Source organism: Pyrgilauda ruficollis, unplaced genomic scaffold (genome assembly GCF_017590135.1).
Source record: "Pyrgilauda ruficollis isolate IOZ18807 unplaced genomic scaffold, ASM1759013v1 scaffold30, whole genome shotgun sequence".
Classification (NCBI taxonomy): domain Eukaryota; kingdom Metazoa; phylum Chordata; class Aves; order Passeriformes; family Passeridae; genus Pyrgilauda; species Pyrgilauda ruficollis.
Window position 1 is genome coordinate 6,931,522 of NW_024524378.1, and position 25,757 is coordinate 6,957,278.

The following is a 25,757-nucleotide window of genomic DNA, read 5'->3' on the forward strand; positions in this document are numbered from 1 at the left end:
AAAATAAAAATCCCATTTCACTGCAATAGCTACAATCTTTAGAGTTAATCCTCACTATTGTCCATCCACAATATACAGTATTGCTTACTTCACATACAGGCAAGAAAACTCCAGGAAAGAAATATAACTTTACAGTATTTCTTCCAAATAACAACAACTGGGGAAAAAAATTCATTATTATGAATTTCTTTCTCTAAATGCGCAGAACAGGCAGATTTCCTCCTTCTTGAATCAAAACAAAAGGTACAAGAATTTTCTTCTATTTTAACTTTTAAATAGGATACTACTAGGACCAGGACACTATGACTTAAATTTCCCTTTAGGAAAGAAATGGAAGTCTATTATTAAGTATCATTGCTATACATGTGCTTAAGGTAAAGAAAAAAAAAATCTTTCACAAGGCCAGCTCTCCACTCCCAATTTGGTTATGATAGTTGGATCTAACTTGGTATTTACATGCAGGCATAATTCTTGTGCCTAATACTTACTTTTTTCCAGATGGATAACAATATACAGATTAACTTCAAATAGATCTCTAAAGACAGACCTTATAACAGCAAAAAGCAAAAAAAGGGTTTCTTTTCTATTACAATTAATCATTGATCAAACATTTGTAAGATCTCTACTTATAGACCTTATAACAGCAAAAAGCAAAAAAAGGGTTTCTTTTCTATTACAATTAATCATTGATCAAACATTTGTAAGATCTCTACTTATAGACCTTATAACAGCAAAAAGCAAAAAAAGGGTTTCTTTTCTATTACAATTAATCATTGATCAAACATTTGTACCTGTCTTGTCCAGACTGGCACACATAATCATACTATTTTCCTGTTTTTCTTATTCTAAGTTTATACTATACAATATAGCTTCCCCTTCCTATTTATCTCAGCTTCTCTTTAAATCAATTAAATTTTGGCTTTCCCCTCCTCTCAAAGGTGCATTGAATTGGCATGTAAATCAAGAAAACTAACACTTCCCTATTACTGAGGCATAAAACCTGCAGCCCTTTCTTTGCAAGCACTTTCATGTCCCATTTACCCATATCCTCTCAGGAGTTTGTTACAGCAACATTAGATATTAATTAATGGAGCTGGCCCATTGCATACTTTGAAGAACTGGCACAAATCACTCTGAGTTGGCAGGCTGCTGCCCAAATACTGAGCTGATCACAGTAGAAGAGGATCTGGATGCCATGAGGACACCTCTCCAGAGCAGGGATTTCTATCACATTGTTGCCATTACAAAAACAAGTTGTTCATAGGGCCTAAGTAGATGAAAGCAAACAACATGCAGCCTTCCTGCCCTCACCACTCCCTGAAATATAACTGTGTTTTGGTTTAGGGGAGTTTAAGCCCGTTCTGCACCCCAAGTCTTGGCTCTGTAAGGACAGAAGCGGCTCAAGTTCAATGACTAATATGGAAACTTGCCACTTCTTTTCCACAGTGTTTCCTGAATCTGGTATTTCACATGTGTAATAATAAGGCTACAGCATCTCTTTCTTCTGAGATTTCAAGAGAGATCTTCAAAGAGAGCCTCAGTCACCCTCTTGTAACTATGGTGTTGCCTTGCCCTTTTCCTTTACAACATGGTGTTATAGAAAAAGGTGTAGGGGCTTTTTCTTAGCTTGCACTCCTTTCCCAAGTCATATCAGACCTTAAAGTGACTAAAGGAAGAATGTGATGCACATACAACATAGACTTTTGAGGGGGTTTTAAATTTTTCAAATACTTTGTTTTAAAAAAAGAAAAATAAATACTCATTCAAAACAGAAAACCCAAACCCACACAGCATCTCCACCACAGGCAATATGGAACACCAGTTTGTTTTTGGAGGCCAAAAATAAGTCAGACAAAATATTGATTAAATCTTTATTAATAAAAAAAAATCTTAGTATAAAAAAGTAATTCTGCATATTTAGAGAACAGACAAAGATGAAACTATACAGTAGCAGTAAAGTAAGACACAAGTTAATTTAAAGACCCTTGAAATCATGTTTTCAGAATTGTTCTCTTTTCTGTTGTCATCTGCCATTATTGCCTCCATCAAGAGTGTGAACTCCCTGAAGCAACCACTTGATACACCTTGGAGTTATGCAACGATTAGCCTATAATAAAAAGATGCTGCCTACATTAATGTTTGCTACTGTTAGTCCATCCAGTGATGGACAAATATACAGCAGGTTTAATGATAGTACATCAAAAAGTTGCATAGATAATTGTAACAAATGTTACCATCCAGCCAAATACTTGTTGTTTTCCATAATCTTTGATGCATTTCAGTCATGCCCAGCAGAATAAACAATCATTATATTAATTAGCTTCATTTAGTCTTCAGCATTGCAATGTTACAGTGCCTTTCAAGAGCATGACAAAGGTACACTTGGATAACAACAATAATGTGATTATTTTGAGTGGAATCCTTTGCCAGATCTAGCTTTCATAACTAATCTGACAGCAGAATATTGATAGAATTAGTTACTTAGGAACAAGTAGATCTTTAAGCCACAACAAAGCAGGCAGAAGAAATCTAAAAACTAACTAGAAGTATCAGCTCTGATTAAGGTTGCTCTTCTCCTTGGAAAAGGTCAGTTTCCATTAGGATTACTGTTTCTTGTGCATCTCCTCTATTCTGTCCTCAAATACCAGCATACATAGGCAGGAATGAAATTGGTACCTGGGTATTTGAAGGTGGGATCTATGCACTCTGCTTTATCAAAGAAACCAAACCGATTATTGCTTGTTCATGTAATTGGCTTTCTAAAAGCAAAGCTATTGACAAGCATTCTTGTAAACTTACACCCTGTAACTGGTACACAAATACTGGATAAAAGACATGTGCCACACAGCAGTCTTACTCTGGATTATATATCTGAATCTTGTTTACATCAGTGCAACTGCCTACAGAGCTGGTATCTTAAAGGCAACTTAACTGAATCACCTATTGCAAAGTCATTCAATGCACTTCTTCCTCCTAAATCTATGACGTCTTATTTCTTCTGTCACCTTTCTCTAATTATTCAAGTCATCAGGATGTTTACTCCTGGAAACTTTCATTAGAGAGACATCACAAATTATGGCAAATCTGGAAAGAACACATGGATATGGCCATGGATATGTCCATTAAGCAATATCATTTTAGCTACTGAAAAAATATTTTGAAAATACACTTTTCCACTCTCCTAAAGGTTTTGTTTTCTTCTTGCAGCTGAACCCAGACATTAGGAAGATCCCAAGCCTCTTGCAAAAACAAGTCTGTATCATCTCAGCCAGAAAAGCCATCATGCTGTCCTTTTCAACTGTTGGTACTGCAGAAATATATAAAAAGTAAGGTTATAAATAGAATTTTCACTGTATTTACCTCAAATATATTTATCTGCCTAAGTATTTTTGAAGGCATTCATATCAGCTTTTTAACATAAAGTAAAATGGCCAAACTGTATAAATGGTTATGCAAGTTGTAGAGGTAGATGATTGAATAAACATCACCATAAGTGTGAAACAGTAATAGGCACTGCCACCTGCATAATGTGCAGTAGCATATGAGTTCATTTGTTAAAATGAAAACACGGAAAGGTTGCATAGCATTACACTTGATGTATATTCTACTTAAATCATCAAAACAGCATTGCACCTCACCAGATGGTTGTAGCTGATTATGACTTGTTTGCTAACACTGTTACCAAAAGGAAAGCAGAGCAATTAAGTTATCCCCACCGTTTTAAAGCCAGGACTCACCTGCTTGCTGACAGTGTTTTTCTGCCAACAGTTGGTGGAGAGGGTTCACTATGGAAGAAGCTTTTTATCCACCAGTGTTTATCAATTAACTCTGGTAACCCTGCCAAAGGAGAAAAGCCCACAACATTGGACACTGGATGAATAACAGGAAACTGAAAAGTGTTTCAAAGAAGGGAACAATACCATGCAATGCTTTGTCCTGGTCTGTGATATTCACAGCATCCAAACAGCAGGAGGAGCTGGAAGAAACGCTGGATTCTGAGTTCAGTCTTGCTGTTTGTGGAAAACAGAGACACATGTAACAAAAAAAAATGCTTTGACAGAGTGCACTCTTTATATGTCAGGAGTTTTTCAGACATGCTGCTACCTCAGAGGAAACAATTTCACTGAGCTACAGAGTGTAACTGTTCTACTACAGTTTTCATAAGATCTTTTGTATCAGTTTCTCACTCTACTCACACTGCCCTTAAAAGCATACTGAGATCTGTCTGCATAGCTTTCACTGAAATCACTGACAAAGTTTAAGATCATGGCCACACTGCTGTCAAGACAAGCAAGTACATCCTTTGACATTTAAATCCACAACAACCCAATTGCCATGCTTTCCCTTGCGACACAACTAAATATTACACTCACATTAGTGTCCATCGTGGATCTAGGAATCCTAATATGCCATGTGTACTCTCAAAGCAGTGATCATTTCACATATTTAGAAACAAAAATCTGAATTGATTTGTACTGTGTCTAAATTTGCAAAGTAAATAGGAAGTAAATAGGAAGTAAATAGGAAGTACAGGTAGAAACCATGACTTGCTAGGCTAGCACTTTTTTGAGGTCATGTTTTAAATAGATACATATATGTGTATGTATATAGATAGATAGATAGATAGATAGATAGATAGAGATACATGATAACCCTAATAAATAATTCTAAATAGAGTAATTTTTTTTAAAAAAAGGTAGATTAATAGCCAGAAGCAGATGGTCATTAAAATTAAAGCTCTATGATATGAAAAACTCTCCAAGAAATTAAAAGCTATTTAGGTAAAGACAACTCCTTGCCTCCAGCTCATCCAGACATCATCACCTGAAACACTTTCTGACACTTTTCCTGAGTACCACTTTCTCGGGAGAGGCTTGGGGGCTCAGCCTCCCTCCTCCCGAGGCGCTCCCCAGACAGAGAGAAAGGAAGAGGGGAGAGACGGGCGGGGTGCGTTTGGGGACAACACGCAGCTCCCGGCCCCGCCGAGCACTCACTCCTGTAGTACTGGTTCTTGGCCAGGAGGCAGCCGGCGGACGGGACGGAGGCCATGGCAGCGACAGACGGGAATCCGGCTTTCTCCGGGAGGAGCCTGCGGGGGAAAGGACGCGCTGTAAGGGGGAAAGGATGCGCTGTAAGGGGGAAGGACCCCGCTGTGTCCCGTGGACCCTGCGGCTCACCTGTGTCCCAGGGCGAGCGGCCGTGCAGCGGCACGAAGAGAGAGAGGCCCACAGCGCAGCGAGCGCCGCCGGGCCCGGCCGCCCTTTATGGGGCGCGGCAGCGGCTCCCCCCGCCCGGGGGCGGTGGCACGGGCGGGACGGGAGCGAGGGGACGGCAGGGGAAGGAGCCCTCGGCCACAGCCGCCCGGCACCGCCCGGGTCGGGCCGGGACAGCCCCCGGCCGTGCCCGCGTCCCCGCAGCGGCCCCCTCGGCCCCTGCTCCTGCCCGTCGTGCCGAGCGCATCGCTGGAGCGAGGACTGGGAGCTGCTGCGTTAAATATCTCTTCCCTGTGGGGAATGGGAAGAGCGGGGTGAAGCAGACAGGTGCCGGTTTGGGTAAAGATTTTTGTTCAGAAACGCGAACGTGGCTATGCAAATACACTAATTTAGTGAAGCCAAAGGAATTACCTCCACTCTCACGGTAATGATTAAAACCTGTGATCATGTAGTCTTGGTAAAATTAGAATGAAACCTAGATCACAAAACTACTTTTACCTTCCCAAGGTAAATGCACAGCTCCTTTTCATTGTTGTAATCCTATTGTATGGCAAAACTAGTCCAACAGTGTTTGTCCTCACCTTTCAGAATTGTCAACAGAAAAAGCAACAAACAGCTTTAGCTATTTGGTTTGCTCCCGCTCCATGACAAAACTTTTTGTCCTTTTTTCTTCCCTAGCAGGAGTTGTGGGTAAGAACACAGAGGTGGAGCGTGTGTGATAAGATGTTACTGTCACATCTGCTTGAATAGTGAATTCTATCTCAAATGATAAGGACATAACTTACAATAGCTCCTAGCATATTTATGAGAGTGTAAACCACACTGCAGGGAAACCACCTCTAAAACAATACCCACACAACATTTGTAGCAGGTAAGCAGAGTGTATTTTCATAGGCCTTTTTACTGATGTGCTGTCAGAGTCTTGGCATTGTGATGGTCTCTCCTGGGCAAAGATTGAAGGCTCACCACTGAGAAATGTGCATGAGAGACACAGAAAATTATCTGCAGATGAGTTCATACCAAGCACTAACACCAGTTACCCCATACATTTATCCTGTTATGTAAAAAAGCACTGTAAGAGTAGTAGTACTCACTGTTGCAGTTACTGGTTTATGGATATCTAAATGTATTAGCTTGTTAATACTATTAGCCATTAATTCAGTGTATCAGTCACCTTGTTGCCTGCCTTAGTAATCAATTTCCGTTTTCAGTCTTGTTCTATTTGAAGGCAATAAATTTCTGCAACATCCCATTTGTTTTTGTCACCATAAATGCCCTCACATTGAGCACTCTCTTGAATTGTCAGCTCCATTCCTGAAAGAGAGGAAGTATCTTCCCATAAGAAATAGTCTTCTTGAGCTGTGAGGGTGGGCACTTGTAGTGATAGCACTGTGTCCTAGACAGAGCTAGTAACATTATCATTTATTGTATCTGGTTTTGTCTTTCAGCTTTAAAATCCTGTTTTAATGTTTTGGTAATGTTCATTGGTTTGTCAAGGACATTATCAGAAAAGCTGTTTAGTCTCTAACATGCCCATGGTATAGGCTTTGTATTTTACAAGGAAACGGATATAATTATCTCTCTTGCAAGCCTCACAAACATCCATCCGTTTCAGAGCCATACCAAAATACTCAGGAACACCAGGTCTGTAAAATTTTCAATTGTTTCACTGCTGCATGTGTATAATTTGGCTTTATCATTTAGAATACACGGTCATTTATCACTTTTGGTTTGGAGCCTTTTTTAATGCACTGGAATAGAAAGGGCTTATTTAATGAGAAATTTTCCACTATTTCTCTCACTCAATCTGTCATTATGTCCCATCTATTGAATTTTCTTCTAGTAAGAATACAGAATCCTCTGAATATAGAACTGCAGGTTTCCCCAGTGTTTTTTCGTGCATGGTCATTCTGGCAGACTGTTTCTAAAATACTGGCACAATTATTTTAAAGTATTGCTACAAAACCAAGGCATGCTATTATCTTCAGCTAAGAAGAGGGAATTCTGAGATCCATAGGAGATAAGATAAAATTTACCAAAAATCTTACATGTCTCATATGAGAGCTGTTTAGAGCTTTATTTTTTTATAACTGCTTCATGCCGTACTTCATTTACCCACTTATAGCTCTCATTTACTTCCGATCCAGATTTAAGTACTCAGTGTGTTGATAAATCAGATTCTCAATCAGACATTGAAAAACTTGATTAGTGGCTACCTACGATTAAGTAACTCACAAAGCATCAATTACAAACTCAGGGGCAAGGTTACAATTTAACTTTCAAGACAGCATTCAATTGCCTTAACCACTGACCCATTATTTTCTCCCTGAAAGCCTTGGCTGCATCACTTCTCAAATTCTGTCATGAATATGGAAGTAGTGTATTAAATACATGCTATACTCTCTTGAATATAACAAACTTAGTTCATATCCATGCTTTATGCAGAAAGAGGCAGGGGCCCTATGAAATAAATAGTACATCGTCCCCAATTTTGTAAAAATGTTTTTACAAAATGTACATTTCCAACTCTTCGAATGGCTAATACTATGACCTTAACAACAGTATTAATATAACATTTATATATGCATAACAATTAAATAGACACAGTACTGAATTATTTGTGATTCCATGAAACATGGATACTTATCAGAAAGTAACTTGAAATTAAAAATTATATCAATATGACTGATTAAATGGATCAATCTCCCACCGTATTGTGCCAGGATTACCTGATATAACCCTTTATTGTACATTAAAAGCAAAACATCACTGTCACAAAAAGAAAAACAAACAGTCTATATTGAGTTATACTTTGAAGCTAACCTGTTAATTATTCACTAAAAAAAGTTTTTCTGATAAACTTAGCTACTCTTTCACTTCTTGGAACATCTGTGAGCCTGGTGCTTTCTGGGGACTTGTTTTGGGTATTTACTTCCATGTACTTTTATGACTTTTTTTTTTACTTTTCCTTGTCACTTAACCTTCTGTAAGAGTACTGTGGCATTAGAAATTCTACAGTGTTGCTTCAGGGCTGTGTCCTGTGTATGATAATATGGGTGCTCTGACATTGTTTAGAGAGATGTGAACAATTTGAGTAAAAGCAGCTTTCCAAATGAACATGCAGAAAGGTATCGTTTTGGCACATGAAGGTTGAATATTCTCTCCCCACAAGCCTCTGGAAAAACAGATTTTGCACCTTTTCCTAAATCACAGAAGCACAAAATAGTCTGAGTCTAAAGGCACGTAGAAGGATCATTAAGTCCAGCTGGTAAGTGAATGGCACATACAGGGATCGAGCCTTGACGTTATTAGCACCATGCTCTAACAAACTGAGCTAATCTCAAAATTAATCTTATTACCCATCCACAGCTAACATTTCATTCCAATTTTTTACAGAAAGTAGAAATCACTCTTTTTTTAAGGCAATTGTGTACCAGTTTTCCATGAGAAGACAAACTTCCCTGAGCAGTATTTTGTAATGGATGTATATTGACTTTTTTAGAGAACTGTCAGAATCTTTTCCTTCATGGATCTGTTAGTAACTCTAATTATTCACTATTTATCTCAGCAAATTATTTTGCATACCTATTCTGTCAAATTTTGGAAAGAGTCTATAAAAGAGGCTTGCATTAAAGAAATTTCATAGTTCCACGATGTGAAGTAAAAAAACTTTGCCATGCAAAATTTACTTATCAAAACCTGTTTAGTTTGTTAGCTGCTTCCAAGGACCAGTGCCATCACTTACTTTTTTCATTCATTTATTTTGCTCTTCAAATATTCCTCCAAGCCAAACAGCTCAGCAGGAATGCAGGGCTCATCTATCAAAAACAAGAGGAATTGAGGTATTGATGAAAAATTAAATGGCAGAGTGAGACGTGGCAGGGGAATGGAAATTCATATTGTATGTAGCCTGCAAAAGATACATGGAGCCATAGAGCTGCTGGGGAGAGCCTGAGCACAGAAGGGACAAGAAAAAATTTTCTTCACCACTGCAGTGTGTGACACCACTGCAAATCATCAACTCTGTAGTAATGACCACTCCCAGTAATGAAATGATTGTTTACTGAGAGCTGCAGCACTTTCTTTCATTGTTTTTATTTTCAATCTTTACTACAAATGTGAATATAAACTTGGCAAAAAACAAAATGAAGAAACACATTTGATGAAGAGAAAAAGATTACTTTTTCCTGACCATTTAAGATATTGGATGAGAGAATACTGAAAGCAAAGGGTAGCTACTGATCTCTAGAGTGCATGGAATACACCCCTGAATGATGCACATTGCCAGAAATGTCAGTAAAAGCAGGGAAAATGCATACTTTTACATACAAACTTCATGGCAAAAACATTGAGAAAGACTGCATTTCTAAATTGTTAGTACATCTTTGTGCATTTACTGTTAAATGACAGTTTTCAAAGGCTAAAATACAAAAAATTTCTCTTTATGCAGTCCAATTCAGCACTACACTCACACAAAAACATTTTAGCATTTGTCATTTTATTTTTATCTTAGCACTTAATTGAAACCCATTTTTCTTTGCATCCAAATGCAACAAGCTACACAAACTTCTTCCAGCAAGCTGCATCTTTTACATCTTTCTCAGAATGATTATGAATACTTGGACTTCTTGTTACTTTTGTTTCTCAAGTATTCTGAATAAGAAGACTTAAGCTCCCAGTATCACAAAATACAAGGATTATAAATTGTATTTCTACAAAACAGAATATGTAATTGATTGAAATGTAACTGAATAAAGCAAAATTGAAACTTAGGCATGTTTATATACCTTTTTAATATGTCCCTGGAAATTTATTGATCTATAGAGATCAGAAAAGTTGGCTGGTTATCCAATTTCACAGCCATTACTGAGATGCAGGGCCAAATTGCATATTTTTAATATTCTTGTCCATTTTGGTTAAAACAAACATTTTATTGAATAGCATCCACTTTTTCAAATTGCTGTAAAGAGTACTGTGCATTTTGATGTACACCCACAGACTCTTCCCTCATTCACTTCTGTACCTACTCTCTCTCTGTCCTTGCAGGTAGAATGGACTGAGGCTCACCAGTTTGAACACAACCTGATACCTCTGCAAAAGCATACTAGAAAGTTGTAGTAGCCCATCATGCCTCACAGTGCAGAGACACTATTCCTCAGAATTGAGACATGTTGGCATCTTCATTTCTTTACTAGTTGTTCTGTCACCAGGCCAGATGCTCAGAATGGAGCAGCATGAGGTGCAAAAAGCTTCAGGGAACTTGTGAATAAAAAGAACATATTCATAATTTTGCAGCTGGAAAATTTCCCATTAACTGAGCAACAGAGCTGGCCCAGGACATCACAGAGCAGAACTGTTCCAAAATTAAGAAGCCAAAGTGTACTTGTACAGCTGTCTTAGAGCAAACTGTTCATCCTGAAGGTGTGGCAGACTTACGTCTACATGGTGAGGTTGTGACAGCAACACCTGAAGAAACATGGAAGCCTTAATTCAGTCACAAATCCCTCCAGCCTGCAGAGGAGGAAGGCTGGCTGTGTCTGACTTATCAGACCAGGACGTCAGGTCAGATCCTCAGTTCATTGTGCTTGTTGTTTCCTTCTTCCCTCAAAATTTAACCAGTTGACCTCAGAAGTGCAAACACTATTAGGACTGATCAGAGACTCTGCCATTTTTCTAGACTCCCACACGCTTAAATTTCATCTGAAATTGTAGTTTAAAAATGCTTAGTACCATTCTTTGGCCCTGAAGAGAACAGAAATGGCCAACAAGCATATTATTTTATACTGCAAAATAAGATGTTTACAACCAAAATGATGAAGAATTCTCTCTTGCTTGTGTTAAAACCCAAGCTGCTTGGCAGTTTTTTGGGAAAAAGCCAGGGAAAGCCCTAAGCCATTCCAGGACATTTCTAATTATCTTAATAGCATGGACAATCATGTTCTGTCTCCTGTCAAGGTTCCCTGGCATTAATTCAAGGGTTAGTTAATTTAATGTGATGTCACCGATGCCTAGTGTAAGATCCAGAGTCCAATAAGCTGGCAGACAAATGACTCTGCTAGGCATCCATTTGAAAACCTACCGTGTTTAACATTTGGGTGTAGATGGCTAATTAGGGTCCAGTTATTGCATTTCTTTAGATCTAAGGCAGTGGCTGTTTCCATCTCCACAGATGCTGCTGGCGGGAAGTCTTTCTCTGAGGCTTTTGCAAAGCTGCCTCCGCAAGAACAGTGCCAAGTCTTTTAGCACAGCAAGGGCCAGAGCACAGTACCGTCCACACAACCAGGGAGGGCCTTCAGCCTTAAATATGCAACACACCAGCAATAAAAAGAGGAGAACAGGCACAGGCACTGCCAATCTCTGCTTCTGTGATCATTTAGGAGCCAAAAAAAAAAAAAAAAAACCAATTCAGAAAACAGGAGAGAAAATAGCCAGACATAAAACTTATTTGGGATACCATTCTTCCCAGTCTCAATCCTAACTGACACCATTGCTGATCCTCTAAGCATGACATACTGACACTGCACTTCGATTTGCCTTATGAAAAAGGAAAGGTAGCCAAGCTGAGCACTTCACAAGGTAAAAGTGCCCAGCATCCCAGCAGAATTTGCTCCAAATATGAACTCATCTCACTGGCAATGAAGGCATAGTTGGCAGCATTTCCTGGAGCTGAGGAAAGACAGGAAGAGCTTCTTCATCCCATCAAACTATAAGGTGGATGCAAGTGGTCAGTCTGTGTCAGGATATACTGTTTACATTCCCACATGGGGATCTGAGGCCATATTCACTGCTACTGAATCACTAGAATTACAGGTTTGAAACAGTAGTAGTACAGTTCAAGAAACACAGAAGAGGATGAAATTAAATTAAATTAAATTAAATTATGAAATAAAGTATGGCAAGGGTCCTTCAATCCAGAGTGTCTTAATCTGTAGGATGTATTTTGCCAAGGCACTAGCAAGAAGACATAAACAATTCCATTCTCAACACCATTCTCACCACAGAGTTACGTTGAGTGAATCAAAAAAGACAGTAATTTAAATAAGACCAACTCAGTTGAGATGTGTTCCTTCAGTCTTCTGCCTCTTATGACACAAACTGCACTGACAAGTGTTTGTCTACTTCCTGTGATGCTGAATCATATCAAAATTGATGAAGAATCAGAGGAATTGCCACTGATGTTCTGCTGATGGGGGAGATCTCCTTCAGATAAGTGGGAGTGTGACCACAATGGTGTTGCTACAGGTGCCTCTCCTCAGAATGACTAGACTCAACTCTGAATACAGCTGCTAGACAAAAAAATCTCATTCCTTGACTTTCACTTTTCTTATCGTTTAAATAATTCCATACTTGCAGAAGTTTAGTCCATTTTTTTTCTGACAAATGAGAACTGAGGCCTACCTGTAGCCTTGCAATTTCAGGAACACAAGTATACCTGTAGTATGATTTTATTGGCTAGGTTCACAGTAGGTTTTCCTAGCAAATGCCAATATGGAAAAACCAAACATAGACAAAGGTCTAAAGATTAGAGTTGATAGTGCAGTCAAAGTTTGATACAGTTTAATGAGGTTTTCGCATTATTTTCATTTGGTCAGTGTTCTGTCTGCTTCTGATCACTAGATCAGTTGTCAAGGGTTGAGTTTATCTATTTTCTGATTTACCAGTGAAAATAATGATAGGCAGTTTTTAATTTATCTTCATCCTACTGAAGTACAACAATTTTAAAATAGTTTTACAAGGGTCAGTGTCAGGTATGAGGAGTCTGATCAGACAGAAAGTGCATAGCCCATTTTCCTCACCCTGCTTAAATTCATTTTTTTCCTCCCTTTTGCTGGCGTTGCAGTTAACTGCAATTTTCTCAAGTGAATTCAAGTCCAACAGATCCTTTATACACTTTGAATGGAAAGTATTTCACACTCTCAATGCAAGTTGACTTTTGGCAGAATACTGGAATTAGCTGTAATCAAAAGGTACACTAAATAATTATGTATGTGACAGAGGTTATGATTACTGCTAATTTGTTCCCTCCATTCCTCTTCCTGTTTCCTGTCATGCATCTGTGACAATGCAACCTAGTGCGTTTGAAGAATTTTGTTGAGAAAAGCAAGTTATAGAAGACTGCGAAATTAAAGGAGATCACCAAAACTGTTTGTACATCAAAGTTATAAAAGGCATTGTAGGACACACCAAGCCTTATAATGAAACAGAGCAAGAAGGTGAAACAGTTACTCCAATAAAACTGTAAACAATTAGTTGATGGTTAGTAATTTAAAATGTTCTAGAGGATATGATACAGGACATGTGTCTGTCTTTTGCAAGAGTAAAAGGGGCTGTGAGAAGTGCTGGGTTAATTTCACATATCACTGTCAGAACAAATGCAGAGAATAGATTGTTTGAACTCAGCAAGAGAATCTTGAAACATCTAGGACTGTTTTATACAAATCTGAAAATGTCACTTCCATTTGGTTCATCTCATTTACCTTCAATTAGACTTTCCAGCAGCTTAGAACCGTATCAGTCAAGAGAGAAGAGTTTATACTTGCCTACAAGTGTTCATATTCACACCTTTGCCTTGGAGAAAATAAACTGCTGCCAGCAATTTAAGGTGATTATCAATCCTGCAGCCACGGTCTTAGGCTGTCCTCACTTGTTAATGCAGCAGCTGCTGCTACCCTGAGAGGGAACTGCTGCCACATATTTGACCAACCTACTTCAGGCCCTTTCAGGACTGCCAAAAAGGTACTGGCCTGCAGTTTGAGAAATAATTGTTGAAAAGAACAGTTTTCCATTCTACCCAGAGTTTTCTTGTAAGTCACCTTTGGGGAACAGTAGTTCTGTGTGCCTGAAAGAGCTTTGGTATTGGAGCTGGGTCATGCACAGCAAGGTTAAAGTCAGGCAAGCTGCCAGAACAAAGTCGTTTTGCTCAGCATTGGCTTCAACTCTTACACATCTGCTCTGTAATTCACCAGCTTGGTGCTGTCAGCCTTTGGAAGGACCAGCGCCTGAACAGAATACAAGACAACTGTTTCTAAATATTTCTGTGGATCTGGGTTCAGGTACTGTTTGGTTTAACAGCAGAGCTCTATCCCTGTAATTTCATCTGGGTGACCCAGGGATGCCAAACACCTGAAGTTATTTTTATGAATATTGTTGAAGAGATTAATTCTCAAAATCCCACCTTTTTTTAAATTTTACTCCATAAAATCTTGAAACTTTTTATAATGGATTTTTTTCTCCTAACTAGCTTGTTAAACAAAATATTCACAAATAATTGCAGCTCAGATTTAATAGTTTAAATCTTTAGGTATATTTGTTTATGTATGATTTGCAATATTCAGAATTTCAGGCACATGTGGACAAGATCGTTCTGCATTAATCAAAACAGGTACATAGAGCAGGGGAAGTTAGTCAGCAATAAATTAAAAGCCAACAAGTCCTATCCTCTAACATTCACATTTTGCACATAATTAATATGACTTTTTTCTATCACAAATAGAGTTTTCTATTTTTTTATTTGTCTGAAAGCGTGGTACATATAGTATAGGCAGAAAATGGCACCTGAACCAAATAACATTTCTGAATATGAAAGCAGTGTTTCAGATACATTTATTAACAATTAATTAATTAATTCCATTAATTCATTAACCTCATTAATTTTAATTGTTACCCAGTTCAAAATTATATCCTTTTCTATTACACCATAATGACTTATTTAATTTGCCAGAAGTACAAAAAATAAGAAAAAAATATCAGAAAATCTTACTGCAGAATTTCAGTTTTCTCACAAAATATAGTCACAAAATATTTTTCTAATAGAAATTTGTATTAAAGTGTGAGTGATTTTATAGTTTTTGAATTGATGGGAAATTTAATAGTTCTGTAATGGATAGTGTTTCATAAATTTTAAAGCATTCTTTCCTTCTCCTTGACTCGTTTATTTAGGGTTTCTCAAATGAATTGTTTAAACTCAAGCACTTAATCCACATCAACACTTTCATTTATGCCATAGTTAAGTAAGCTTAGAAATTAGGAGTAAATCGTGTAGTTTGGCCCTGTCACCCCCTCACCACAAACACTGGAGCTCAAAACCAGGAGACTGAACTGGTGCAGGTGTCTGCCCAAGGAGCAGGGTTCACAAGAATCACCAGGGTGGCACTGGCAGCACCTGAGAAGCACAAGAGGGCCTGTGAAGCATCTGTGTTACCAGCGAGTAAACACCTCTCCCTGTGGTTTCCCTGCTGTACTATTCCAGGTAGTAAATGAAATCTGGCTCACCTTGTTCTTTGCATTGGCAGCAGGCTCAGCTTGGAAAGGAGCATCTCTTGGCTGCCTTAGGGCTCCAAATTCCACCTTCTGTAAATTTGCATCTTGCCAAAGGGTCATTAAAGTAAATTTTTTCATTTTTGGTTTTTTAAGAGGAAAAAGGTACATTCTTAATACATGCATAAAAGAACTCACTTTTTTACTTTTTTAATTATTATTTTTTACTGAATGGAACATCTGAAAGCAAGTATTTGAACCTTATGAATTCTATAATAAAGTTTGGCAATGCACTATTAGCACTGGCCTTTTATATATGCACATATCTGAGCTATGTGGAATCCTGACAAAGGCAGATATTTACCTGTTCAGCTGTTTCTTTCATGGGTCTGCAGTGCTGCAAGACAAGCAGGCAGAATTAACCCCTGTCAGCACCCTTCCCAGGAGCACAGGAAGGCGGCCCAGGCTGCAGTGCCTTCTCTGTGTCTGCAGTTCCCTTAGTTTGCTGCAGGCATGCTGTGCTGCGCCAAGGATGAAGCCCTCAAGGCCGTGACTGCAATCATGCAAGCTCTCCTTTGAAAGATGTCTCTTGCTCCTGCACAGACCTACAGGACCTGTAAGATCACTGCCTGCTGCTGCCTTACAGCATCCACGCTGTGGTCACTCTATTACAGCAAGCTACAGCTTGTGACATTGTCAAAGGACAACAGAGGTGACAAAAAGCTCCAGGTACCCTCCAGATTCAAGAACAGTAAAGCCCATCTTCCCAGATGGTTTCTGGAGGCCATTCAGCTTCTGGATCTCCTTCGCTATGCTCTTCAAAAGTTGTGCCAGCACCAAATGAATGTCTGATTTTCTGATGCACTGAAAGCATGCCAGATGCACCATCAAACTCAGTTTTGCCAAGCCTTGATAGCTCTGGATATGCACCATGAGCCCCTCCTGGTGCTAATTTTTGGTTCAATCTCAGAAACTGCTCAGTGCTGGAGAGGTATCACACCTGCTTCTCTTTCCACTTTCCAAGTTTAGAAGTGTATGGGCATTTTTTCTTGAAAGCCATTTCTGCCAGACTCCTTTAGACCCATGGAACAGCAGGCTGGTGTCAGTAAAGCTATTGTGGCTGTGGATGCAATGAAAATCTGCAGGCCACCACCAACTGCTATTTTCCTGTCTGGTGAAAATCTACACCATCCTGGACATCTTTGCTGCATTCACAGGGGATAGCACTCTCAGCTGTGCTATGTAGGATGTGATGATGACATTTTTGCCTGCTCAGTGTTCCCTGGGCAAGGCCAGTGCTTAACACACTCACGTGGGCTGAGAACCCAAAGGCAATGCATGCACACAAGACTGAGCCATGCACACATCTGCTACAGGTAGAAAATCTGAAAATTAGCATCACATACTCTATTATCTTTATTTTTCTTGTTTTCAGGTCTGCATACATAAAATAAAAAATTCAGTGTACCCATTTAGTATAATCTGTTAAAATTTTTTTACCAAATCTTCAGCTGTAGCAGTTGAAAATAGCATTTTTTCAAGTATTTTAATACAGTTTGACAGGTAAGACTATGAAAGCAGTAGCTCATTATTTTATATTTATGAACCAAGTTGAGATTCTATAATATCCTGTCCTGATGTGATCTATTGTTGTACTCTTATTTCCAGCCACTTTTATCTGACTGCTGCTAGAAATTCTACCCATAGGTACTGATGCGTTGCCTTTGAATACAATCACATATTGTTGCCTGTTCTCTCAGTTTGATTTATTTTGGGTGATAAATGAACATCTTGAGGCAGTCATCAGACTTTAATTTGACTGAACAGATCGTAACTGAAAATCACAATTTTCCTAGAGCACTGTTGAAGAGCAGCCAGTCATTTCACATTACCCATACATTGTTGGCTGTTTATTGGTTCTCTGCAACATGCACTAGGATCCTTTTTGCAGTATTTACAGCACTATTCACATATTTTACTATCAATGTTTTATAAGCTACCAGCAGCAGGAAAAAAAAATTACAGAGCATGTGATACTAGGAAGAGCATAGAAATGCAGTGCAGTTATCTATACACATCCAAAAATATACTAAGTTGCCTCACATACTATGAAAGAAAAAAAAAATCCTTTATAGCTGCATATTATAACTTTTTTTTTTCCTTCCTGAAAGCCTCTGCAGAGCCTCAGGTGTGAGAAATGCTATACTTTCCCTTGCAAGGCTTTTTTAACACAGCTGTCTGTAGGTCTTGCTCTGCTGTTCCATTGATGTAAAACTGTTGCTGACAGAGGATTAATTTCTGATTTATAAGACTGGAAATGTTCTATCTCTTTCCTCCCCTCATTGCTGTCTTTGCTTTCCCTTGCATTTTTTCAGCTTCACATTGAGTTTAAGGACTACTAAATAAACTAATTCAAGCTTCTGTACAACATCAGCCACAGGATATTGTCCTCTGCTGTGCACAAAGACTTCTCTCTGGCTGAATAATATCTTTCAGGAAACACCTGATCTCATTTTGAAGGCAGCAAAAGAGGGAGACCCTGCCACTTTGCTAGCTGGCCTGCATTTTCCTGTAATTTCAGTTTTCTAATTTATGGACAATGGCATCCAGAGTGGTATCTTTTGCTACTTTTGGTCACTGTTGATTGTTAAGCACATGTAGAGTTCTAGTAAAGCTGATACACAAGAAAGGAGCCTTTCTTATTCTAGCAATTACATCAACTGGAGCAGCAGCTGATTTTGACAGGATTTATTTACTTTAAAAGAGCAACATTTTCTGGCTGAGTTCTGATACAACAGAATAAGCATGGTCAGCTTTCATGAGGAAACCTTTCCCAAAATTTTCTGTTTTCATAGGAATCCCACCAGAGTGCTCTTCCTGCACTGTAAACCCAGTACCACTGCAGGCTCTGCACTCTGAGTCATGGGCTGCACCACTGACTTCTCTGCAGGGCAGGGCTGTAGGGCTCCGCAGGGACAGGAGGGACCTTAGGTTGTACATTTTTCTAGTGCTCAGCACAGCAAGGCATCTTTTGTTCCATTTGATTCATCTCATAAAGGATTCGTGTGAACTTAGCACTTCTGTGTGGCAATCCCTCTGTACCAATGGAATTCCAAGTTAACCCCTGTATCAGAAGTTTAAAACTTACACCATCCTCTGAAAGGTTTTGAACCCTCAAAACTACATATTTTTAAATTTGATCCTTTGTACCTACTTGGTACTGGTTTTACTACTGTGAGATAAAAAGCAAGACTTTGTTGTTGTAGTCCTCAAAAGTTGAATTCTCTTGCTAGGTCCACCCTATCACCTAGCTGATGCTTTAGATAATTTTCTGTTGAACTATTTATGCACCATTTTTTCTGAGAAGTATATTTATTTTTGCTACAGATACAAGGGAAAGGCTGGCCTTTTCTACCACTTTTGGTGGGAAAGATGTTTTTATACAAATGTTTGGATTTCTTTAGTTATTGTCTTTGCACCTCATTCAGAAGTCCTGGAACAGAGTTTCACCTGTCAAAATCCATAAATTTCCTGCTAAATTAATTTAAAACTATACAAAGGATAGAAAAACCAACTGTATGACCTGCTGCCACAAGCAGATAGATCTTCAGGGAAAACCATTTGTTGCCATGCCTTGCTTTGAAACCATCCTGGGTTGCTGTTGAGAAGTATTTTTCACTGCTCATGCTTCCTCAAGTCAGGAAACAAGGTAAAAACATGGTGAAGATAAAACTCGGTATGGACTCTGTGCTGAGCTTCTTTAAGGAGGTAACTTTCAAAGACACATGTGGAAGAAAATACCTGCTGAATTCTTGTTGTAGTGTACATCTTTTGTGTAGTTTGGCCTATAGATCCTATTTATTCAGAGTCTGCAGTTGCTTTATGTTTTATGGAGTGGCTGAAAATTATATGATTGTAATTATGAGAAAATCTGTTTGGGAGGTGAAATAACTTAAGTTTTAAATAGCTTATAACTTCTTGTGTAAAATACTTTTATTTTTATTTTGAGCCAGCCTCAAATGCTGGTTCTCTTGCATCAAGGATGCTGTTGTCAGTCCCTGGCATCAATTCAGTTGGAGAGAGACTAAGCTGGTGAGGAAGTTCAAAATATTGCTCCATCTTTCAAAAATGTGTTCAAAACAACATCATGTACTTTTCAGCTGTAACCTCTCCTGCCTCTCTTCCCAGCATCAGGTGAATGAGATACAGGGGATTACTGGAAGAAACAGAGCAAATATGCATTAGAGCATCTGGAAGCAGAGCATGCCAAGTTACATACTGCACTGCTCAAAGTCCACTGGAATTCTGAGAAACAGGAAACAGCACTAATTTTACCCTGAAAATCCCTGTTCTTCAGACATAAACAAAGTTCTACTATGTGCCCAGCCCTCTGTGAGTCATCTCCACATAGTGCTCTTTAAGGAAAACTTGACTTGACTAAAACAGTGTCCAGTGAACATCAAACGAATAATGAATACATGTTCCATGAGCTATTGTAAATTCTTATGTAATTCACTGGCAGTGAAATACTCTGCCCCCTAAACTAGCCCATGAGATGGGCTGACAGGCTTAGAGGTGCCTCAAGCCTGGCTTTGCAAGGCAGGCAGGATGACCTTCCCATTCTGTGGGACACACTCAGGACTAAAGTCCCATCTGGGCAGGAGTGTCAGCCCAGAGTGCAAGGCCAGCTCAAGGCCCATCTGAATACTCATCCATAGTGGCAAAGCTTTGCACTTCAGAATGAGTTGTACACAAGGTTGTACTTAGGCTGGCAGATTAGGGGACAGTTTTCAACTTGAATGCTGGTGGTGCTCATCTGGAGAGGGGAGTTCATGTGGTCCCTCTGCTAAAACTGCCATTTTCTGTACTCCAAACCATGTCTGCCCACCTCTCGCGTTTTTTTTTTTTATTTATGTTCCTTAGAATTAAGCCCTGTCAGTATTATTCAAGTGGGGTAATTTAAGACAACCAGTCAGTAAAGTCAAGCCCTAAAAGAATATTATCCTTTTTCTGCTGAACCACACGTAGGAGGAGTAACAGGAATAAATTGGTTCATCCTATTTTATATTTCCAGCCAAGGCATTCAGCTGCCTTGATATGAAATAGCTCAAAAGTAAATTTTCTCCATTTAAGATATGTAACAGTGGAGTTGCATTCAAAAGATTTGTGTCAGCAGCTCCTTGTTTCAAGCCTTCATATTAAAAAACATGATTAATGTTATTTTATGCCTGTATGTTCACGCCAAGCAATTTATGGTGTTTAAAAATGAATACAGATTGAAAAGCCTTTGATAATGCAAAGCTCAGCACTCTGCATTTCCTTTTGCTCCTTTATATGCGCTGCCAAAATATTTGCTAACCAACTGTAACCTTTACCCCAGTTTACTGGCTACTAAAATAGACTGTTGTGCTGTAGATGTGTTCCTCTGCTTTTAATTTGCTGTTCACGTATACTACAGCATGTAGTAACCAAGAGCCTTTTGTAGGGCAAAGGTAACCCAAAGGAATACAGTGAAAACAGCAAGAGGAAAACATCGAAAGTTGAATCCTATGTGCAAGCAACATCCTCTGACATTTAGTGAAACCCAAGTTCAGATTTCTGAACAGAATGCTCATGATCATGAGTCATATCTAAAGCATTTTCTATCCCATCTCTTTTTTTTTTCTTTGCTACAAACTCCCTATATTCTGATTTAATTTTTAAGCAAGGAATTTTAACGTGTATTAAGCTAACATGCTTCAGGACCTCACCACAACTATGAGGAAAATGAATAATTTCATTGTCTTTCTAAGCTGTTTCTTTAATGCAGCTTAGAACAGTTTAAGCCCTCATGAAAATAGGCAAAACAAGCTAGGATATTTTTCTTGGTATATATTAATAATAACATACAGACCAAATGCTAATTCAACTAAAATCCTCTTGATCAGGTTAAGTGAAAAAAAAAAGGCTTCAGGGAAAAGTCTTATAACTGAATGAAATTTGCAATATGCAGCACCTTTTGTCTAAGGGTTTTATAAATATTAAAATCCAGAATGCAATACATCATTGCAGTCTTGACTAAAAGGAGTATTTACCCTCAAACAAAGAGTCAAGGTCACAGTCACAATTTCAGAATTCAGGACTATTCCCTGACTCAACAACCACGTCCCAAAAGACATAAGAAAAGGAGCCATTGCAAACTGGACAAGGTTGCCCAAAGGTATTTAGCCTATTATTACAGGCTACATCAGGCTGCAGAATAAATGATCTGCACCATCCTGATTAGCCTGCAGATTGGGAAGGTATTAAGCATCATTGTATTGCAAATTCCTAATTACATTCTGCCTCATGCAAGGCTCTTTGCCTCTGTGGCTGGAAGCCACAGTTTGAGCTTTTTTCTCTATTTTAGGCTTCTTAACATGTTTTTCACAGGAAGCCAATGGGATATGTCTCAAAAATATATTGCTTTAAGAATGTGTACATTCTGGGATTCCTAGCAACATGAAGAATACCAAACCTCTGTGGATTTTAATGGCTTAACCAAGTTTGTTGATATTGGATTTAAAGCTGAGAAAGAACACATCTCTGCTGCTGGAAACACTGGAAGAATTCTGTCCTTAAATTATTTTCTGTGGTACGAAAACTCTCCCATTTTGATTATCCCTAGGTGCCTGTGTAAGTCTTTTTAAAATACCATATTGTAGCAACAAAATTTTCTCTTAACGTAGTCTCTCTGTATTTATGTATTCTAACATATACACTCCACCCTAAAACTAAATGCTGAAAAGTCACACATACATATATATTTTTTAATTATTCATAAATACAAGTGACATTTAAGAAAATTACCATAAGACTAAAATCATCAAGTTGCCAGAGGAAACCAACGTACTTTACAGAAAATGAAAAGAAAACCTCACTCTTCTCCCTCAGCCTTCTGCCCAGATGTCAAAGAGAAGAAAGATGTATTTAAAGCCAAACTTTCATAAGGAATATTTTTCTTACATATAGAGATGCCAATCTTCTACATACATAAAATATACATGTTCTGAGGGAAAAAAAATCTACTCTTTGACTGATAGAATAGTATAATTTGCAAACGTTTGAATGGTTATATTTAAAACACTGAGATGAACTGCTTCTGTGTTTTCTGGTGTCTGTTACATGTCTATCAACACAGAGGTGTTTTTAGACTTGTTCAAGAACAAAAGAACAGAATCCATAGGCTAAAGACACTATACACTTAAGTGTTATCTCAAATTTCTTCAGTTAAGAAGCTTTAGAATCCTACTGCAAACCATGAGTCTTGTTTTCATTACAATGTCATGTATTCAAAATGTTGATGTATGCATAGAAGTAAAAGAGATACTGTAAGGGTTCTGAAAGAAATGTGTATGCCTGTGCATGTCTCACAGTTCTACCTAGCTCATTACTTGATTTTTTTTTAATTCAGTTGGTGGGGATGGGGATTGTTTGGCAGAATAATGTGTTCGCTGCTTTAATGTGGATGCAAGCATAAAAGCAAGAAAATTAATTGTTAGGACAAAACCTGCTGACTCAACCACTCAGCAGTATTTCTTGTTCTTAAAATTATCTTGTATCAGCACATAGTTTTATGACTCATACAAACTATAAAGGATGAAGATTAAGATTAGATTAGAGAAGGCATTAAACCTAAATTTGTGTGCTTTTCTAATTTTTTAGTTTACCTTTAATATTAAGGAAGGGTGAAGTCTCAAATTTCAATCACATGTGAAAGATTGAACCATTACCTTTCACTGAGGAAACTGAGATCGGTTAGAAACACAGTGAAAAAAGCAGAAAAGAAGAAAGATAAAATATCAGGTGAAAGAGAAACATGTTTGAACTAGATTCAGCATTTACCTATGTGGGCACATCTACATGGGGACATCAGTGTGCTAGGTCTAGCATCCACTTTCTCCATACTGTACATTCATACTGAAATAATTTGCCCCGTACTTGATGTCAAGTCAGCTGCATCACACAAAAGTACTTTTGGGGCCAACATATGAAATCAGATTTTTGAAAAGTGATATAGTATATGAAATTAGAGGGCATTACCTTTCATGTACAGAGACCCTCACTCTTTCTTCTCCTGGAGACCTTGTTCCTTTATGAACCCACTTGTTCATGGACTCACTAATTAAGGGAATCTCATATCCAAGACCTAGAGCTTCTTCTTGGGAGTCAGGGTGATTTGCCTTACCTCTGCACAAGGCTCTGCAGCTAAGAGGGCGCCAGGCTGTCTCCTTGTACAGCCTTGTGCTGGTGCTGTGTCTCTTCTGCATCATATTGCATCTGAGCTCCTGCCAGGTCACCCAAGGCACATGGTGGTCTGATTTCCATGCTGTTACCCACAGAGCTCCATAACTGGGTCAGGAAAACAGGAAGATGTATTTTAATTAGTCAGCCTGCCGTTCCTTCATTCCTGATGTTCTGCGCATGCTTCCTGCACAGATCCTTCTTATGGAGCGGCTCATCACTGCCGTGCCTGTCTCCTGACTTGCCTCACACTAAGCTGCCCATACAAGCAGTCCTTTAGTACTAAAATAGGCAGCCCTGGAAAGGTGTGAGTTTGCTTTGGTTGTGTTATGAGTTAACACACAGATCAGCAGGCTCAATGACCCTGCCCTACTAATGTGATCCATTGCATGCGGCCCACTCTGTGGTCAGGGCAGGGGGAGAACAGAGAGCAGAGTATTTGTGTGTTTGTGTTGGGGGATCATAGCTGAAAGTAATCACAGGGAAAGGTCGTGGGGACACATACCAGCAAGGTTCCAATGAACACTTTACCTTTCTGTTCAGGAACTTGTAAAGATAGATACCTCATTACATGAGTTTAACTGGACAGGCCTCCCAAAGTTGCCAGATTTTGGAAAATAGTGTGGCCCATGTCACAGTCTCCCTGTGTAGAGCCCTCTCCTAAGAGTGTTCTGCTCTTCTGCAGCACATGCTTGTTGCAAAGAGAAAGGAAATAAAACTCTTTTTCTAATCTCAGTCGAACAACAACAGGAAAAGGATCAGGGTCTTGCACTGCAGCCAGAGATAAACTCTCTAATGGAAAGATCATTGAGTAATGAAGACTGCCCAGGGAGCTATAGTGTCTGCCTCACTGGGGTTTCTTTTGAGCAGGACATAACACAGCCATCTGTCAGAGATGATTTATATAGAGCTTATTCTGCTTTGGAGCAGGGCATAGTCTGACCAAACTTTTTGGATCCCTTCCAGACCAGTTTTCTGTTCTTTCCCATGCTTGTGTAGATATGAAGTATGCTTTTACACTCTTTAGTACTCAAGGGGAAAAACCCTTATCTCTTATAATGTATCTATTTCCTGAAAAAAATTCCATTTCATTAGGTGCAATTACAGTTTAATGCACATTTATTCATGCTATATATATGTATGTATTAAAATAAATTCATCTGTAACTCTGAAGTACTGGAACATAGTCACCTTTACCCTTCCCTTTATCTGAAGTTCACAGCTCTGCCAGGATTAGGACTCTAGGATTAGGATTAGGACTCTGCCCAGATCTGCCCAAATTTTAAAGATGAGGGATAGAGCTGATCATCTACAGAGATGATTGTTTACATGTTGTTATCTGAAGCTGGAAATTAAAGCCAGGCGGAAACATAAGAAAAAGCTGTGGCACAGGAAAACAAGCAAAAAGCAGTGCACAAGCAGCTTTCTGTAATGGCTGGCTGATCACTGCCACATGATGGAGTGCAGCATCTTTGGTGATGACCCTGTTTTTCTTATCCACAGCCACGTAGAACCCAGTGATTCAATAGGTCATCTTAAATTGTTTGCCCTAACTGCACAGGGAGATAGGCAAAGGCAGATTATTTTAAGCTAGTAATGTCTACTGTTGTCAAAGATATCTTGAAAGCAAAAATAAATTCTGTATTAATGCATAGTGCCTTAGGCACCATGTCCAATTCATTACCTTCTTCAAAGGGTTTTTTAATGGAAATTATCAGTTTCTATTGACTGATTAATAATCCAGTCTCTGCTTTTCCCTTTTGTTCACAAATTAGCTTGTGATAGACATTTAATACATTCTCCTTTATGTTATGCAGAACATCTTTTGAAAAACTAGTAAGAATCAGATTTTGCATGCTATGCTGGTGCTGTTTTGTAAACAGGATATCCTGGCAGATTCTTCTTGTGCCATTGAAATAGTTCTAACATGCTGACAAATTAATTGACGACTCTATAAGAGTGGTTTTTGCTCAAAATCCTGTCACTGCCATGCACATAAATTATCTTTACATACTTTCTATTAAA

At 38.7% G+C, this 25,757-nt stretch overlaps 1 protein-coding gene across 4 annotated transcripts; it reads right to left on the reverse strand.

Moving 5' to 3' along the window:
* Positions 1–1,857: 1,857 nt before the first annotated feature.
* Positions 1,858–23,833, reverse strand: PPDPFL (pancreatic progenitor cell differentiation and proliferation factor like). Of its 4 annotated transcripts, none has more exons than XM_041473620.1 (5): positions 23,677–23,833; positions 4,995–5,089; positions 3,921–4,010; positions 3,738–3,837; positions 1,858–3,307 (listed from the first exon to the last, which is right to left on the reverse strand). In XM_041473620.1, exons 2-5 carry the CDS (start codon positions 5,047–5,049, stop codon positions 3,295–3,297), a joined length of 258 nt encoding a protein of 85 aa, XP_041329554.1. In that variant the 5' UTR covers positions 5,050–5,089; positions 23,677–23,833; the 3' UTR covers positions 1,858–3,294. The 4 variants fall into 4 exon arrangements, with proteins under 4 accessions (XP_041329554.1, XP_041329552.1, XP_041329555.1 ...); XM_041473618.1 differs by lacking the exon at positions 23,677–23,833 and adding an exon at positions 23,532–23,670; XM_041473621.1 differs by lacking the exon at positions 23,677–23,833 and adding an exon at positions 8,959–9,037.
* Positions 23,834–25,757: the final 1,924 nt, after the last annotated feature.